At 37.5% G+C, this 20,257-nt stretch overlaps 1 protein-coding gene across 1 annotated transcript; it reads right to left on the reverse strand.

Annotated features, from left to right (window-relative positions):
- Positions 1 to 7,694: 7,694 nt before the first annotated feature.
- Positions 7,695 to 17,956, reverse strand: LOC122052281 (synaptotagmin-2-like). Its single transcript, XM_042613733.1, has 13 exons — positions 17,801 to 17,956; positions 17,595 to 17,715; positions 17,106 to 17,204; positions 16,947 to 16,997; positions 16,728 to 16,851; positions 16,216 to 16,334; positions 16,003 to 16,104; positions 15,846 to 15,920; positions 14,416 to 14,492; positions 14,079 to 14,325; positions 13,651 to 14,004; positions 13,355 to 13,483; positions 7,695 to 8,050 (listed from the first exon to the last, which is right to left on the reverse strand). The coding sequence occupies exons 2-13, from the start codon at positions 17,703 to 17,705 to the stop codon at positions 7,922 to 7,924; spliced, it is 1,617 nt and encodes a 538-aa protein (XP_042469667.1). The 5' UTR covers positions 17,706 to 17,715; positions 17,801 to 17,956; the 3' UTR covers positions 7,695 to 7,921.
- Positions 17,957 to 20,257: the final 2,301 nt, after the last annotated feature.

A 20,257-nucleotide genomic window follows, 5' to 3' on the forward strand; every position in this document is an offset into this window, starting at 1 on the left:
AGATTAGGTTCATATGATGAACCAAGAGGATTAGGTTCATGTGATGAACCAAATTGGATTAAGATTAATCCAAATTAGACTAATTGAGTTGGACTCAATTTGATTCATGTGTTGAATGAGTCTAATTTAGATTATGACTCATTGAATCAATTTAATTTAATGAATAGAGATTCATTAAATCAAATTGACTTGAATCAATGGTTAGATTTGATCAACCATGGGGAATTTAAGTCAAGTTTGACTTGACATGAGAGGGAAGATGAAGAGTCAAATTTGACTTGACCTTGACTTGACCAAAGCCATCTCATTTATGGGTTGGCATAGGGTCGGCCAATGATGATGTGCCATATCATCAAGGCCACTTCATGGTGTGCCACCTCATGAGGAAAACCAAGAGCCATGACTCTTGGTATTCCATGGAGGTTTAAAACCTCTCCTTTAGTGGTTGGCCACATTTAGATGTGTGTGAGTTACTTTTGTGTGCTCATTGAAGTCATCTTCTTCCTCCTCTCTTCTCTCCTCTCCCTCTCATCCTTGCCGTGACATCTAAGGGTGCTAGCACACTCTTAGTTGTTCTCTCCATCTCTTGTTCGTGTGGATACTTCTAGAGGTGTGTCCACTTGAACACACTTGAGATCCGAAGAACCTTGACGAGCGGGATTTGCGAAGGGCTTCACTTCAAAGGTATATCCCTTGTCATTTAGATCTAAAGTAGATCTAGAGTAGAAAACTAAGTACACGAAAATTTTTATCTTCGCACGAATCCAATGGCTAAGAACTTCAGGGTTTCCGCAATGTAAAAAACGGTATTTGCGGCTCGAAAGTTCTAACATTGCGCTCGTTGATGTGCTTCTTCGATGATGTGCAGCGGAATGAACAACAAGAAATACACTCACAACGCTAACTTTAAGGATTTACTTGGTATCCACATTTAGAAGAGGTGACTAATCTAAGGATTCAACCCTCACTCACTCATCCACCATGAAAGCACTCTTTTGCGGTAACTACCGAAGGTGGAGAAGCCTTGTACAAACTCACACACAAAGATATACAAGAAGAACAAATTACAAGCTAATACAATATCAAATCTTACAATATTTACACGTTAGAAACCTTAGCTTGACTTTCTTCTTGCTTGAATACAATTACACTCCTCTCTAAGCCTCCAAGATCTAGTGTGTGTCAATGAGTTCAGTGGAGAAATAGATCATAAGGATCATAGGAGAAGCGCTCAAAGCCGTGTCAAAAAAAATCGCTTGCAACAGCTTTAAACTTGCGTAATGATTGGATCTTAATCGATTGAATGACTCCCAATCAATTGGGCAGACTTTGGATTGATCGATCGATCGATTCAGAGCGCTTCTATACTATGTGAAAATGGTTGAATCGATCGACCAATCGATTCAGCCTTTCTCGCATCTGTGTGTGTCACGCCCTAGAGGAGTCCTGGCCAGACAAAAATTCGATAGCATCTCCCCTGTACCGATAACAATATGAAGCAATGAATACACATATAACATCTATATAACCATCAGTCACATACGGCTGAAATATATACACAAAATAGAAACAACATAACCACGCAGTTAATATACGCAGCCTACCCGGCTGGATATAAATGAATAAAACAACCACGCAGTTAATATTTAGCCCACACGGCTGTATCAAAAACGCAGCGGAAAAACGAAGAGAAAACCCACAATTCACAACCAAAGTTTACTAGCCTATTAGGCTTACACAACCATAAGAGTACAAAAGAAAAACACTATGAATCAAACTCCAGACACAGACCAACTCATACAATACTAAAATCAATGTATACTAAAAATATAAGTAAAGCGGAAATAAGACCGATATAACGTAGGACCCAGGACTGGCAGCCGACATCTCTCCAAGCATCCATGACTCATCTACCTGCTACCTGGCGAAAGAAAACCATTTTGTAGGGTGGTGAGTATTAGAACTCAGCAGGTATAGGAAAGATAGTACATGAACATAATAAACAAATAGAGAATGTCAAAAAGGAATACAGTCTCATAAGTGAAATAGCAGATACTAAAATAAAACCATAATAAATACTCATACTTGGAGCCATATCCTAGGCTAGTAATAGAAGGTCAGAAATGGTACTAATATGCTTTAGTATTGCTCATAACTACAAAGGTAATAAGCAAGGTATATACAAATTTCTAATGAATAAACCAATGTCTAAACATCTACAATGAGAGTATGTCTCAATATAAGTAATCATATCAGCATATGTGAACAACAACAGAAAGTAAGCAATAACAGTATATGTAAACAACAACAGCCAAAGTAAGTATAATAAACAACAGCGTATGCACGGATGGTCACTCCCGCCCACCTCTCTGCACCATGACCCCTGTATGGTCAAGAGGTCGGGTCAATGACAGACTGTACACCACTCCAGCTACCACCCTCACGAGTGGCCAAGGGGACAGTTGCATAGTAGCTAACTAGCTACATCTGCGACGGGGGTCCCTGCTACTTGTACTCCAGCTACCACTCTCTCGAGTGGCCGAGGATGCGGCCCTGGTCAACGACTCTCTCGACCGCAAGGGAGAATTGGTCGTTGACATGCATGCAATGACATGATGCGAACAATGCAACAATCATCATATATAAATAGAAACAGGTATGCTACATGAAGCCAACATGCTCAATATAGTACATAAATAAACTACAATCAAAGCATACAAACATGATATCTAGTATCTACTACTGATCATGGACAACAACAAGAGATTGTATAGACATGGAAACGAATTTCTCAAAGATCGCGTGGAAGTATCAAGTGCAAGAAAATAAGAGTGGAGTCAAGGTAAAAATAATTTCTTATCCAAAATAGTTCATGTACCAAGGTCAAAGTACTAAAAGAAACAAAGCAAGAAGTACCCGCCTTTATCTGCCGATCGTGATAAATAATCTCACGTCGATACGCTCATCTCAAATCAACGTCCTGCAAATAATATGATATATGGTTTAGCTAATCACATATACAACAACTAGCTAAATCTCAAAACCCAATCCTAATTCGATTAGGTAACTATAAATCAGATACGATCCTCGATTAACTACATAAATCAGAATTAAATTGGTTTAACCCTAATTAATCCATCTCGACTTCAAATAGACAAATCAAATAAGAAATTTCAAATCTGACCCAAAATTCTAAATCAGACACAAAATTCCAGCAACACTGGAAACCCATCACCGTTTCAAACTCACCACTTGCATTCACAATTTAAGATGTTAAAAATGGAAAAGAAAAGCTTCGACATTCACATCCCAAATCAAACTGGAAATCTGTTCAAAAATTCTTCGACAGGGACCAAGAGAGAGCATAACATCATTAATCAAACATACTCTACCCTGAGAACTAACTACAAAATCACCACCAACTCAAGAGAAATCCAAGATCACCATTGAATCAACTAATCGAAGTAGCCGAGCAACTTCAAGTTGAACCCACAAAATCCATAATTAATTGAAGAAGCAAACACATCTACTTAAATCCACACAAGGTCCGCTGCAATCTGATGAAACATAACATGATGTAAAACAACATTGAAATTAAATTCCCTCGAACCCGTAGAAATCCAGTGATGCAGAATAGAATACAGAACAACTTTAGATTGAATCCATACTTCCCAAACCAGTCCAATATTTCAAAATCGGTAAGAAACAGCAGAGGCATCTTCGATCATTGCTTAGAACACAAACATTTTGTCCAAAACTTTCGGAATCAAAAAGGAAAGAGCAAAACATCATCAAACCAACCGAAACCACCACGATCTTGGTCCAGAACTCAAACCGTCAAGCAAAACACAACTCAATCACTGAACCCTAATCCATTGACCCCCGGCCTAATTCCAACTTCTAATCAGATCTAACATAGGTTAACAAATCTAAGGCTAGGGAATTTGTTACTATTCAGCGTCGACCTCCACCAATCGAGGCTAGGGCTCGGCTAGGAGGGAAAGAACAGCGTCACCACTGCTCCGACGATGACCCACAGCAATAGACGTTGGCCACTAGCAGTTGGCTGTGGTGGCTTTGCATCGGCGAAGAAGCAAGATCGGTGGAGAAGGGGCCTCGGTCGGCGATTCGAGAGGAAGAACATCCACTGGACAAGTTCCGTCAATGAAGGAGGATCGTCACTATGCTGCCCGCATGAGGGAGAGATCGGCGGCGCTGTCGTGGCGAGGGCTCGGGGGGAGAGGGTTGGCGGCTGTGACTTCGGTCGAGGGAGGAGGATCAACGACGGTGGCTGCGACGGTTGTGGTGCTTGCGTGAGGAGGAGAACCCGGCTGCTGTGGTGATCACGCGCGAGGAAGGAAGGAGACTGGCGGCTGCTACTCGTCTCTGGTGCTGGCGTGAGGGGAAAAGGCTTTCGGCTCCGGTTGCGGGAACACACCGATGGAGAGGGAAGGAGGTTCGGCGGCGTCATGAGGTGAAGCGACGCGCGGAGGCTTGGGGGAAGGGGAGTTCGGTGGGTGTGGGAGCTAGGGCACGGGGATAATAAGAGGAAAGGATTTTATAAACTTAGGTATTTTTGATTAAGCCCTAGATTAATTTCTCAATCAACTCCCACTTAATTGGGATATCCAAACAGGCTTTTCTCGAGCCCATAAACGCATCCCCTCTAAGTAGGTCATACGAGCTCCAATTAAATCTCAAAAAATTTCTAAAAAGTCCTAAAAATTCCGTTAAGGCTATTAGCCTATTAAACCTTATTATTTAATTATTATCTAGTTCGGTATTTTACAGTGTGCGAGAAATCCAGTCCCCAATCGATCGGCCGATCGATTGGAGATGCCCAATCGATCGGCCGATCGATTGGAGATGCCCAATCGATCGGATGATCAATTGGGAGAGGTTCCGTGCTCGCGACATTTGCTCCCAATCGATCAACCGATCGATTGGGCCAAATCTTCTTCACCGTACACATCCAATCGATCAACTGATTGATTGTACTACATTTCAATCGATCGGTTGATCGATTGCCCTTCCTTTGATTTGTCTAAATCAAGTCCAAGGTTCCCAAACCCAACATCTGGTCAACCGTGACCTGTTGGAACATCATGCCTAGCATCCAACCAACCTTGACCTACTAGGACTCCTTCACCAAGTGTTCGGTCAATTCCTTTAACCCACTTGGACTTTTTCCTTCATGCCAAGTGTCCGGTCAACCTTTGACCTACTTGGACTTTCCAACACCAGGTGTCCGGTCAACTTTGACCCACCTGAATTTCCACGTGCCTGACTTCACTTACTAGGACTTTCCATCTGCCTAACTTCACTCACTAAGATTTCCCATCTGCCTAGCTTCATTCACTAGAACTTTTACCTAGCTCCACTCACTAGGATTTTCACCTGGCTTCACTCACTAGAATTTTTCCACTGTCCAGCTTCACTCACCGGAACTTTCACCTGCCTGGCTTCACTCACCAAGACTTTCACCTAGCTTCACCCACTAGGATTTTCTAAATGCCTAGCTTCACTCACTAGGCCTTTCACCTGACTTCACTCACCAGGAATTCCAACTACCTAACCTTTAGTTAGGAATTTCCCAGTCAAGTATCTGGTCAGCTTTGATCTACTTGACTCTTCTTCACATCTAATTGGTCAACCTTGACCAGAGGGGAATTATATCAACAATCTCCCCAAAAGGACGATTGCATCTACAATCTCCATGTATTGTCAAATATCGAAACCCAAACATCAAGACTCAAGCTTGAGCCAACTCAAGGTTAGTCAACCAGGTCAACCTTGAATAAAAGGATATTACACCAACAATTTTATTTTTAGCAAGGTTGGTGAGCCAAAAATCTATGTCAACGAAAAAGTAAGTATTTACTAACACACTCTTAGTTGAACATGTTGTATTTGTATATTTATTTATTTATTTATTTTTATCATTTTCTTTTGATGAGTTAATAGAAGAGTTAAATAAGGACATCATTCTTTTTACAAACTTGTTGAAATTTGCAACTACTTCATTATAAGCTAGAATTATGAATTATGATTAGAGTTTTACTAGCAACAAAGTAACCATGAGCATTAAATGCAAGTCTAGTATCAACTAATTCATCTTGACGATTTTGTGTTTTCATCATTTGAGACATTTTCATATGATAAGAATTTTAAGAAGGTACCTCATTCTCTCCATGTCAGATTGAAAGCTAATAGGATTTTTGTAACTATAGTTTGATGTAGTGAAATAAGTTATATCATATTTAGGATACTTGTAGTTACAATTTGATATAGTAAAATATGTTGTATCATATTTAGGATACTTGTAGTTACAATTTGATGATGTGAAATATGTTGTATCATATTGAGGATACTTGTAGTTACAATTGAACATGGTGAAATAGGTTGCAACATGTTTAGGATATTTGTAGATAATGGAAAGGAAGGTGGAGAGGAAGGTGTTGAATTGTAGGACTTGCAAGCATAGTCGTTCTTGACAAGGATTACAAAGTAGAATTATAATTTAAGTAATTATCTTTCTTGTTAAAAATGATTTGATTTGTTTGTATATTTTTATGTAGTAAAAGAACATTATATGGGGATGAGTTCATGTATATATTGTTTATTTTGAAAAAATTTGTATAACTTTTAGGAGGTGTTGGATTTGTATTACTTTTTGTACTATTTGACTTGTATCATATTTTGGAGTCTTGAAGAAGAAAGTTCTTATATAACTTTTTGAGAAGTTTTAGATTTGTATTACTGTAAAATTGATTTCAAATATTAATAGATGTGTATATATGTTAAATAGGATGTTATTTTTGTTGTCAAATTCGATGCAAATTCTGCAACAAAAATATTATTCATCCCAAACTAGTGGTTTTCGTTGTAGATCATTTTGCAACAAATATTGTTTTGTTGTAAAATTTACAACAAATTCACAGATTCGTCTTGGATTCTGGAACAAAATTTGGGACGAAATTTTTTTTATCATAAATCATAATTTTTTTTTTATTATTTTCGTCGTCAAATTTGCTGCAAATTTGAAACGAAAAATTATTTTTGTTACAAAATTATAATTTGTTGCCAATTTAGTTATCAAATTCGTCCTTAATTTTACAACAATTTGCGATGAATATTATTTTTTTTTTACAAACTTAACAACGAATTTGGCGACAAAAATATTATGCATCGTCAATTTCATCCCCAAATTCATCGCTAAGTTGACAACGAGAATTTTGGGGCAAATTTTTTTTCATCGCAGAATTCATTCCAAAAATTTTTGCAACGAAATTTTTTTAAAAAGTCATCCCAGAATTTGTCCTAAAATATTTTTTTTTATTTTTCTTAGTGTACTCTTTCTGACTCGAGTGTTTGAGATTGTTTCGTGTATGTTAAACTTGTGATTAGTATCATACTCCAATCTAAACTAGACAAGTGTTTATTTGTGAAATATCTTAGAAAAATTAAAGACGATATATGAGACCGTATCAAATAAGCACATTAAGACCTACAAAGATGCAATACCAGATATGGATTTTGAGAAATAATCTGCATCCATAAAGCCGGAAGCAAGCATGTCGACAAACGGGTTGGCCCATCTAAGTGATTTATTCCTGTTAGGCACAAGTGGATGTAAAAAAAAACAAAGAAAATCAGCATGGATAATAATATACAAATAGAACAAAATGGCAATATTATCCACATGAAGCAAACTTTTCAAGCATCAAAATAGCATGTGCTTACACCACTCACCAAAGAATTCAAGAAAATTTCAAACACAAATTCTGTGAAGCTATGGAACGACATTAGAAACATAAAAAACAGAATACTGAAGACACACGACAGACTGATTCAGTTTTATTTACAAAGATTTATTCCCCGATTATTGAGCATCCAATGTGAAATTGTATTTGTTTCTGGATTATGATGTTCTCCACTGCAGCTCAACTTGCACGCAACCGTTTTTAGAATCGATAAGATGATATTTCTCATTGATTCTCTTGTTGTTGACGACATCTGCAAGGCTGATGACCACATATCCCAATATTTCCTGAGAAGGAACTAAATATAAGCACAACTAGAAAACAAATATATCTTGAAGCGTGATAAGAACTATTTATCTCACTACTAATGAATTTGTATTGTAAATGCAATTGTCTTGATAGATTTGATTTCTAATGATGTGCATCACACTATCCAGATAAAATAATATTGAAATGACTAACCCTGAAAAAGCATATAAAGTATATAACCACTTTTTATAAGCTTCATTGAAATTTCTCTTCTTTAGTACGAATGCTGTTACAGCAAGAGTTGATGAGATCTCCATCTTCCTGCGAGATGGCCTACATCTTCCTGCGTGCTTTGCCCAAATAGGTTTGCCAGAGAAAGGAGGCATGCAATATCCTGTCTGTCTTAACTTCCTTTCAACACTTGCTGATATACAGGTTTCACGCAATAATGCATGAATGATGACAAATTCCAGCAAAACAATAAGTGCTTCTAGTGGGACTTATATTTGTCATTGTGGGAAAAATATTTGAGACAAAAGCCAACACACCTGCTTGAAACACTGGATGGGTCATTGTGGCTGCCTTCAGCTACTAGGCAGATGTAGATTGAGATTATACTATTTGCACCCTTGAATCCATCCAAGTTGCAGGGCAGCCTTCCCAAGGCTAATCTTCGAAAGTGTATTTTACACTAGTGAGGTCGACAGTTACCTTCAAAAGTGTATTTCACAACTCTAGTGAGGTTGATGGTTATGACACTCCCCATATAATAGGCAACCACCTTCATTTTTCCATTTAGAGGAATCCTACACCACATCCCTTGTAAGATACGGAAAATTTAATAATAGGTGTTATTGGAGAAATAACCTTATTAGATTCTTTTGAAGATTTTTAATTTTTTTTTAAGATTTAAATAGAGTACGTATGACATGTTTAAGGGGATGAATCTAACGGGTTAGGAGAAAGCCTGTTTGATATCCCAATTAAAGTGGGAGTTGATTGATTTTATTAACCCAAAGTTAGATTAATTCACTTGAGGTATAAATAAAAACCCTAAGTTTAATTTTCTCCTCATTCCCTCTCCCAATCCCCATTTCTCCCTCTGCGATCTCTGCCCCGACACACACCAACACCCTCTTTCCCGATTTCACCTTCTTCTCTTCCACCTCTCTTGGTTGCAATCGTGCCGATCACTGGCGATTGGGCATCGACGCCAATGGTCACAAAGGGGCAGATATCACGGCTCCGCCGCCTTCACTGCTCATGTCGCTTCTGATCTGCTGCTTCATCGAGCGCCAACGTCGGGATTCTTTGCAGCTGCAGACACCACCTCTTCCTCCCAACTACAGCCGCAGGCCACATCTCCTTTTCATTACCGGCGTAGATCCACCGATCGCCACAGACTCGTCTAGCTGTCTCAGCCCCGAGTCACAGCTTTGCACAGGCCAACCTTCGACCGAGGGGGGGGGGGGGGGGGGAATCGGAGCCCTAGCTACCGTTCCTCGTCACAACACCTGTTCACCTTTCATACCTCACGATTGTGTCCTACACAGTGCTCGGCTCAATGACACCATTGTTGTTCGATGATCTAGGGGTACTTGATCGAACTTGAAACTTGGAGAGAAGGCTGATCATCAGAGCATTGTCTTCTCTGCGGGTTCGAAGAGGAGAGCGCAAGTTCTACACAGTGACCTCTAGGATCTCCGTCGATCGATAGTGGTTCCGAGTGGGGAACTCCTTTCTCTACACTACTGCATCGGGAGCCCTTCACCAGGTGGCCGTAGATAAAATTAGGGTAAGCTATGATGGTTTTGGAGTGATTAAGATTATGTGAATTGGTTTGGAATGTGTGCAGTTATTGGATCAGCTATTGTAGCTCCAGCTCTGCTTCTGACAGCAGCTTCATAGGATCTTCCTTGAGCGTCTATGGGTTTGAGTGGTTTCCTCTTCATCGCAGCAACCTCTGATTTCTTCACTGACTACTGCAGTTCTGGATTGAGGTAAGATATGTATATGATTGGATTAATACTAAATTAAATCCATTGTTTTGTTTTGCTGCATTAGATTGATTCCAGTTCTGAAATTGGAAGTGTTAATTGTGAGCAAAGGATTGGCTCATTTCTAGAATTGAGGTTATTAATCTGTGTAGCTTGGTTAATGAGTGATTAGTAGTTTTAAGACATGGATTAAATGATGGTGTTTGATGAAATCATTAACTGATTGGATTTGGTAAGTGATTCATGATAGTTATTTGCTTTAATGATTGTATCTGGAGCATAGAATTGATTATCGGATGTGGCGGTTTGATTTTTTTGATTAGATATGATTTATGTATAAATCTAATCTAATGAGGAGAATGGATGTGAAGTCAAAAGGGGATTAATCGAAGTTAATCATTAGTTAGAGTTAATTAATGATCGTATTTCGATTGAGTTACCTTGAATAGGTTTGGGAATTTGATTTAGCTATTTAATTCATATGTAATTAGATAAATCTGTATTTTTATGTAATTGCAGGATTTTGATTCGAAACGTGTGTCTCGATGTGGGATTGGTTTATCACGATCAATAGATAAAGGCGGGTATTTCTTCCTTGGCCTCTATGTAGTTCCTTGAACTTAGTGCATGATTATTATGTGATGGATTAGGTTGTTTTACCTTAAATCGTGTTTGTTTGCTGTTTTTCCTGCTTGATACTTATGCTTGATCTTTGAGGTGATCTAATTATATCATATACGGTCTCGACTCTTGATATCCATCCTCTGGTGTGTAAACACATGTAAAGTATTTATTGAAGGGATGTTTGGTTGATTGAGTTAACTTGCTGATTATGCATATCTTTGTTGATTATACACGTGGTTGGTATGTGTTGTAGGAGTCACCTAATTGACTGTCCATTTGCATATTGTGTTTGTACATATGTCTAGTGTTTGCTATTGGAGGATACATGTTGATTGGACCTACATTATGTGTATGTGTCTGGTTGTGATATTGGAGGTATCATGTTGATTATATATACATTGTAGAGTGTGTACGTGTATGGCGTGTATATGTCTGGTGTTTCTACTTATTGTACTTGTTGTTTAGTAGACACCAGTTGGATTTACCTATGCAGATAGGTGTTAGCTGGATCTTTACACTGGTTGTGTTTATGATGATTGAGTTGTTGCATTGATGATGATTGTGTCGATATCATGATTATTTATCATGTTCATCATTCACTGCATACTGACCACCATTGTCTCCCTTGTGGTGTGAGAGAGTCGTCAGTCATATCTAGCGTCACACACTCGGCCACTCGTGAGTAGTGGTAGTTGGAGCAATTGCCGCTGTCCTGTCTTGCTCACTAGGCCGCTCTGTATTACTCTGTCCGTCTCGACCACTCTTGAGTAGTGGGTCTGGAGGGTTCACTAGTGGGGCTTGTGATGTGAGTAGTCAGGGATCCTGATGCTATGTAGTTAGATAACTACTTAGCAAATCGTCTGCCTCGGCCGCCTTATAGCGGTGATGAACTGGAGGCTAGTACGGTTGTCATGGACCAAGCCTCTCGGCCATACAGGAGTCGTGGTGTCTGGAGAGGTGGCGGGGGTGACCATGTAGCATGCATACGCATTTGCATACGATACGCCGTGCATCTGTGGAGATATATTTGCATACATGCCTAGTAGATATTAGTTGTATGTGATTGTGATGTGTTACACTTGTTTGAAATATGATTGTTGCATATGGTTGTCATGCTGCATTCATGTCATTTATTATACATATATACATTGTGATTTATATTGCTCATGTATTACAAGTAGATCTGTTGCTGATTCCCGGTGACTACTGTTCATTATTACCGTATGTGTCGATTCCAGATTGGGTATGTGCTCATTATGTCGATATGGTTATGTGTATTCATTATGTCAGTAATGATCATTATACCATGTGTGTTAGACTAGTAGGGGTATGTGTGTTTATTAACTATGTCAGTATATGATCATGTTCTTATTTCTCTACTGAGACTGTATATTTTGATCTCCATTGTTTTATATAGACCCTGCACTACCTTGTCTATTACCCGCTGCGTGACCCGCACTCACCACCCCGTTTGTATCTTTATGTTTTCAGGTAGCAGATAGATGATTGTGGAGTCGCTTGGAGTATCCTGTCTGCTGGTCCTATGTCACATCAGAAGACGATTTTACTTCGCTCTTATTTTTTTTCATATATTCTTTTTTGTTTTGGCATTGTATTAGTGTTTAGCCATGCGACTATTTCATTGTTTTTGGTGTTGTATTGTGTTTAAGCCGTACCGGCATGCATTGTATCTATTTGGTCTATGTGGACTTTTCTTTCGTTTTCCGCTATATTTTTTAAATACAGCCGTGTGGGCTGTTTAATATATATAACTGCGTGGTTGTGATTATTTTGTTCCAGTCAAGTGAGCTTATGTATATAACTGCGTGGTTATGTATATTCCAGCCGTGTGGGCTGATGTATATAGCTTGTGGATGTATATATGATTATTGTCATAGTTATAGGGGAGATGCTGTCCATTTGCCGGGCAGGGACTCCTCTGGGACGTGACATCCCTTGATCCTAAGGGAAGAAGCCTAGGACTCTGTTAAAGTATATAGTATAAGTGGGGCTTCAACTTGACATTCAACCCCTGTTCCTCCTGAACAGGAGCATAACATTATTTTGATTAGCTGAATAGTTAGTCTCTTGATAAAAAAGACATGATATGACATGACATAAGTGCATTCGCTTTGTCCGAGGTCATGCATATGCTGATGGAGTATGATGATGAAGATTGACAACAACCAAAGTACTAAGGTCGACAACAAACGAGGATTGATGTAATAGATTGAGCTTTGACACCGAAGATTGTCTTGAGGGCGCCTGAGAAGTGATGATGGTGTAGAGAGCATTGAGTACAAAGAAGAAACTAGGTAATCTATGTACTTCAGTATTTTTCCTTCTTTCCATTGCTTTTTCCTACTTCCGAGAGGAAGCATCTAGCGAACATAATCAATCCCCACTATAGCTATTGGTTTCATTACTTCAACTTAGGCAAAGTAAACAAGTATATTCATGTTGATACTAACATTGGTCTCTCCTTCCACACAAATTTGAATCCCTTTCCCTAGGAGTACCATGCGGAAGTTTCTTAGTGCAACATATGCTTTTTTTTATTGAAATAAAAATCCCATTAGACAATAATCACAAAAGAACATAAAAAAAAAGGATATGGTAGATGAATGTATTAGGCATTTAGCCCAATAAAGGATAAATTGAGAGAAAATTAGTTGAGATATTAAAGGCATTATTCAAAATGCAAAATGAATATGGTGGTACCTTAGAGTGGATTCCAATACTTGGTGGTCGACTAACAACCTCGACATGCATTTTATCATTTGTTGGTGGTTCCTCACAAACAAACTGAAATTCCTCATCCCATCGCGGATCTCGATTTTTCTTGATGCACTACATTAAACAAAAAAGAAAGTTAAATGAAATTAAGAATGCAACATGCAATATGATCAACCATTACAAAACATTCTTCACCCACAGTACCTTAGTTTTCTAAATAGAATTAAGAGTGCAACATTCAATATGATCAACCATTACAAAACATTCTTCACTCATGGTACCTTAGTTTTCTTCATCTCTCCTCTGAACAGGATCTGAACATAAGGATTTGTGTGATGCTTCCCTTCAAGATCTTGAGCTTCATGGATGATAGCCACAAGCAAACCACCACCTGCTGGAGTGCCTTCAGGCGCCTTCTCTACTTCTCCTTCTTCATCAGTTATATCATTTGAAACATCCCCTTCCTTGAATGGCTTATAGGTGACTTCTACAACAAGCTGTCCACGTAACTTGTCATTTTGAGGATCATTAGTATCCAAGTTTTTGAGCAAGTCAAGAGTTAGCGTTTTTGTCTCATCAGGGGTAAGATCTTTCAGTGGGATAACATTCAAACCCATCTTTTCATGTTTCCCAACCTGGAGGAGAAATAAACATTAACATCACATATAAGCAAAAAAGTAGATATTCGACTAAAGAGATGAAGGTATACCTGTTCCCAGTCATAGACACTAAGTTCTAGAACTTGAGATTCTGGATCCTTAATAACAAACTTGAATTCCTCATTCCACTCAGGATTAAGATTGCTACGTTTCACACTGGTCTTCTTTGCTGGCAGATTATCATCTGCAAGAGTTAGCTTTACATATGGATCTGACTTACCCAAAAAATCTTTTTTCTTCAATTTCATTGCTTGGACAACAGTCACTTCCAAAATGCCAACAGGCTTCTTCAGAGCTCTGCAAGATTGACATGAAAAGGCACTCAGTGTTGGCAGTTAAATGAGGTTGACAATGATTATAACTAATAAGCAGAATCTTGCTTCCTACTTTGTAGGGTCCATAATTGGGACTTCTAGTGTTTTAGGCCATAGGTACATGCTTGCAACTTGTTTCTTTATGGTCTCCTGTAGATCAATAAAGAAAAAAGTATGTCAGGAAAGGGAGAAAGAAGGCCGCCACATATTAAAAACAAATCTGAACAGATTTGAACAAAAGCACATGAACAGCAGTTTATAGAAGATTTATTTCATACATTGTTAACCTTGATTACAAGTACCAATCAATATTAGTTGACATGACTGAAACATATTGTTTGAGCCACCAATTAATATGGATCTTATGTTGGCAAGAGCAGATGTTATTGTGTCACCCATTCCAACAAAATTTCATATCGTATCAACTGAGATAGGACTTGTCTTGGTTAGTCCTATCCAAAACTGACTGTTCCATAACTCATTCCTCAATTCTGCCTACCAATCACAGGGAGAAGATAAAACCCTGTAAGAAGAGAGGAGACGGGAAGGACCAATCAGAGCACCAATACGCCAATAGCATCAAAGAGGTGACATCATAGTTAGAGAAACTATCCACATCCTATGCTTATGTGTCTTCCAGTTCTAGTTGTCCAATCCAAGTCTATCTCCTAGTGGTTAACCAAGATAAATTTATGGACACAAAGAAATTAATTCTAATACTAGATATTGTGGAAGCATTATCTAATCAAAGTCAGCAATTATAGGGTTGATCTCAGAATGCTAAAATATGTAATGCTCCTATCTGATGCATGCATAGCATTCTTGATATTAATAAAGTATAATTATTAGTTGAGATACTTATATTTTTATAAGATGTGTTCTAAACTTAATTGTTATACATTTATATTTTGGAAGTATGCGAGATAAGTGAAAGAGAATTATAGATTAAAGCTCATGTGAGTAGATCGTGACACACTTTGAAGCATGCTAAAGCATGTTGACGGTTGGTAAGGTCCAAAACTAAAATCATATAACTTTGGCACGGAACAAGACTTTAGACCTTGGTGTTAACATCTACTAGCAAAAGGGGAAAAAGTATATATGGGTATAATGACATAAAAACTTATGAGACGTAAATGGTAATCTTCATGAAATGTTGCATACAATATTTATATCTTTTGGATGTGTGAACATGAAACATGGCTCATGTCCTTCTACTTGCAAGATTAGATCAATATCTTGAATTGAGGTAGGTATGAGCATCATGCATTTGGATATTTTCCCAAATTTCAATTATAAGTGTCATATCAAAATGACATAAGAATACTGAGGTGAAAGAAAGTTTTCAAGCAGATTCGTATTATTCTATGAGATAAGAAAAGTGATTCAAACATAGTAAACAATTTCCAAGATTGTGATTATAAACAAAAAAAAAAACAATGAACTGTAACTCTGTAAATTTTAAGAACAAAAATGAAAATAAATAATAATAATAATAATAACCTGAACAAATCTGTAAAGACCAGGTATTGACATAACATCAGCTCCTAGAAGCTTTAATCCAAAATCAACATGTGGCTGCATGAGACTACAAGAGATTAAAACTTGAAGGATGTAGAGAAAAGGACGAAAAAAAAACAAATATTTTCCTCACGCATACCTTCTCCATGAGTGATACAAGAATCTTTGCGAAACAAGGGAAGTTGGGGACCAGAGGCTTTAATGTAATCCGTGGAATCGCAAAGACTTGCAAGTCTAAAACCTAAAATAACTTAAAAGTGGGGAAAACATCAAGTCTGAACATCAACTATGAATTATGTATGATTGGCGAAAAAAAATGATACTACATTTGGTTGCACCTAAATATCCAGACCTGTGCAGTTGCTTTTAATCCAAATGCCTTAACCACAACAGTCACATTAGGGTTTCCAGCCCACTTCAATAATGGTTCCATGATCAATTCCTTTTCATCAGTAGTGTAAACTTTCATTCCTGAAAAACAATGATAATACATATGCTAAGGGCAACCAAATATCAATTTTTAAAGTATTATGATAATAAAATTGCAGCGCAAAACCATTACTGAAGTTTCACAAAAGCAATAGTTCCAATGAACTAAAGCAGCTAATGCACACTCAAGTTCCATCAGTCAGATAAATCCATGATAAAATTCACATGATATGACGTGGACATTTATAAAGTATACACATGATACATTCTTAGCTTCAAATGTACTACCAAAGTCCATTTCATAATTTTCTAGAGATCCAATGTGAGATGATGTGCTATTGCTGGTACTATCATAAAAGGGACTAGATTACCTAATAATTTAATATCAGAAAAAAGCTAGTTTAGAAAATAAGTAACAGTGAGATAAACTCTAACCTTGAAGGGTAGGTGGCAAACAACCTAGGGTGAGGGTTTCAAAATCAACTGAGTCAATCTTGTACTTGGCAGTATTCTCAGCAATAATTGGTTTTGCTATCTCCTTTGCAGTTTTGCAGATTGCCTGCAAAGGCACTAGTAACATGATTACTGAATACAGAAATCCCATCACGTACAAAAAATACATGGATTATTTTTTAGAATTTTAAGGGCACACACCTTGTCAAGATAAGGCCACATATACTCTAGAAACTTGTTTAGCCAGTCAATCTAAAAGGAAAATGATACTAAGTTTAGTTTTGAAAGTGAATGTCAAAGAAATTGCCAACAGAACACGGAACACAAGTAACTAATGGTAGAGAGAAAAAATCTTCTAACTCGATCAAAATCTGGATTCTTCACCCATAAAGGAATTTCCGGAAATATTTTCTCCAATGCGGTCAAATCATATTCAACAATTGGCCGAATTTCAGGATCCTGAGAACATGAATGTCAATAATGAGTATGAAAAAATGAATCAAAGTTCATATTCTATTGAGTTTTCCCTCCTAGTAGTATAAACCGCCTTTATATCCACACCTATTATACTCTCTCATGTGTCACTGCTATTTTAATCTATTTATTCATTGTTGAAAAATTACAGATCTGTAATGTAAGGACAGAACATATGAAAATATCCCATGGCCTCCTATTAGTTTATTCGATCCTCGAAACATTCCTCATTCAAGAAAAATTTCACCACGAAGCTTGACGGCGTTAGATATTTCGACAATGACACAGCCTACGGAACTCGACACAGAAGTCAAATTCCAGATTCGATCTAGGGGCCAAAACCTCGAAGACGAGCGGAACCAAAGTTAACCGCACCTTGACATCGGCGGGCTGGAAGTAGATGAACAGGTAGTAGCCGACGACCAACCCGAAGGAGATTCCGCATCCAAACCCGAAGAACCCCAACACCGTGCCGAAGAACCCCATCGTCCCCTCCCTAATCCACAGCGCCACACAAACAGCCACAAAATCAACTATAAGTAACTACAAAATCAAGAAGGGAGGAGAGGAGACGACCTCACCTTCCCGGAGTCGAAGCCAGAGATCACCCAAATCGCCTACACAGCATTCCGATCCAAACTCCGAACGGGGGAAGCAGAGAAAACAGTTGAAGAGAGAGAGGAGGAGGATATAAAAAGATCTGGATGGTTTGCAGAGGTGGATTTATTAGGGCGTCCGCATAGAGGAGTGGAAGGGGCAGGAGAGCGCGCGCGCGGCCCACTCTGTGGGAGTGTCGGTAACGCTTGATGGTGCGGCCGCTGCATGGCGTTTGAAAGCTCTGGCTGTTACTTCCACAGCCACCCACTTTCGTGCTCTATTATTCCCTAACCCCTGCTTTCATTTTAATAAAAGTGTGTTAATCATGGTTCGGAAAACCGAACCGGAAATTAGACCGGACGAGTTTTGGGTTGCTGGTTTAGTGGGTCCCATTGGACTCTGATATTAATCTAATTAAGTGTATTGATTAGACATCGAGATTAGATCAATTAAGATAATAAATTATTGCTTGGTCACAAAACTCAAGATAATCATGAGATATTCAATAAAAAAATATATGCATATATTCATTTTTTTTATAATTTGGAGGTTGGAATTTCAAATGATTAATTTTGAAGATAGACAATAAGTAAATCTGAAGTATGATGTATACATGTTCAAATGTTAACATCCAAGATACTCATCCTATTTAGTCACTATTCTCAAAATTAGTAATTATTCGTGAAGATAAATCACAAATAATTATTAACTTTGAGAATAGTGACTAAATTATCACATATTTAGTCATTATTCTTAAAGTTAATAATTATTCGTGATTTATCTTCTCCATATTAATTTTGAAATCGATTGACGAAGATATTGGAGGCGAATATATTCACTTTTTACCATCATATTTAAAATTCAAACTCCTATTCATTTATTGTTTATCTAAAGTGTATGTTTTTGATGACCACCAAAGACCCGACGTGATTATAATAATCACTATCATCAAGTATACCAATAACATTATTCATACTCTCGATACTGCTTCACGATTTATTTCCATGGGTTGAGTTGTTATAAACGATTTATGTAGTGATGTTGTCACATATCAATCTGAGGTCAATCTCAATTAAAACAGAATATCTTGTTAGTTCATATCCTTTAAATGTGGTATTATTATTAGACAGAACTCTCATAATTTATCCTCTTATAAGAAATATAGGGCCATGAAAGAATTCCTAAAACGAAAATAGTTATCTATGTTAAATTCATTAATATTGTTCCAAATGGTGGAGAAATTTTTTTTTTTTTGGTTTTACTTGACCAAAAGCCCAAAAATAACTTAAAATTAATTAATAAAAAAATCTATTTGATTTTAACATCTGTACCTATTTGTGCCCGTATGATCGTGAACCAATCTAGACTTTTAATTTAATAGATATGATCAATTTTAGATATGTATATGTTTTTAGAAAAAAAATTCTTCCTACCCGTTAATTATTTAATGGTCCATTATAAATTGATCTCATAATTTATATTCCTTCATATAATCTGGAAACAACTTATGATGGATATATCTAAGATAAACATAATCACTTTTTATTATAATTTAGACTTTAAAATTATCCTATGATATGGTGGTAAGCGACAAAAGGATTCCTATATTGTAAGGGTTTGAAACTCATGCTAAGCATTTCTAAACATCCACGGATTTTGAACCACTGATAATATTAGATGTCATATCAGGATCCATTTGCGCTTCTTAAATTTATCTAATGGTTAATCTGATACGGGATAATCCATATTCACAATTAGTTGGACCTAAACTCCTATACTAATATTGGATTTAAAAATAAAATAAAATCTTGACTTTTATTTTTTTAGTGTATTCTCCTCTTTATAGATCTTACTCACTTTTGTAATAGTCCCCAGGCTCTGGTGCAACAGTTGAATATCGGTAGAATATTCAGATTATCACTCAGGTATTCATGGTTCAATCCCTAATTATATATGAAATTTTTCCTCCAAATGAGGGGCACAATCAAAAGATACTGACACTCGGGTTAATACTGATTTTATGGTAGGCTTGAACTCGACTGGAATGGCTAAACTTTATAGTTCCTCCAAACCTATTCAGATAATCAAAGTCCCCAAGTGGGAGAATACAAACAATGACACTTCCTGTTCATTTTCCAGACAAACTTCAGCATCAAACATAACATACGACATCGACACAATAGAGAGGCTAGTCTTGTTTCGAAAGGAAAAAAAAAAAAAAAAAAAAAACAGAAACAGGTCAAGAATATGACCACCTATGGGCTCGCGGATTGTGGTCTTGTCGATCGTTTAAATCTGAATCATGCTCCGGAAGGGTGTTCGATGATTGGCCTTCTCGAGAAATTGAACACTATATAAACGGAGATATTGTCACGGACTTTTTGCTAATGTATGGAAAGTTTAAATTCGTCTTTAAGAGCGGTTTAACCTTATCACCCTTG

Source organism: Zingiber officinale, chromosome 3A, assembly GCF_018446385.1.
Source record: "Zingiber officinale cultivar Zhangliang chromosome 3A, Zo_v1.1, whole genome shotgun sequence".
In the NCBI taxonomy this organism is placed as follows: domain Eukaryota; kingdom Viridiplantae; phylum Streptophyta; class Magnoliopsida; order Zingiberales; family Zingiberaceae; genus Zingiber; species Zingiber officinale.

Bases quoted from the DNA above. Each gene is read 5' to 3' on its own strand.
- LOC122052281 (XM_042613733.1), bottom strand. From the start codon at position 17,705: ATGGGGTTCTTCGGCACGGTGTTGGGGTTCTTCGGGTTTGGATGCGGA. The intron at 14,493-15,845 runs GTTATTATTATT...ATTGATCTACAG, and splicing joins GTCTTTACAGATTTGTTCAG to GAGACCATAAAGAAACAAGT. The intron at 8,051-13,354 runs GTACCACCATAT...GTTCCTTCTCAG, and splicing joins GTATTGGAATCCACTCTAAG to GAAATATTGGGATATGTGGT.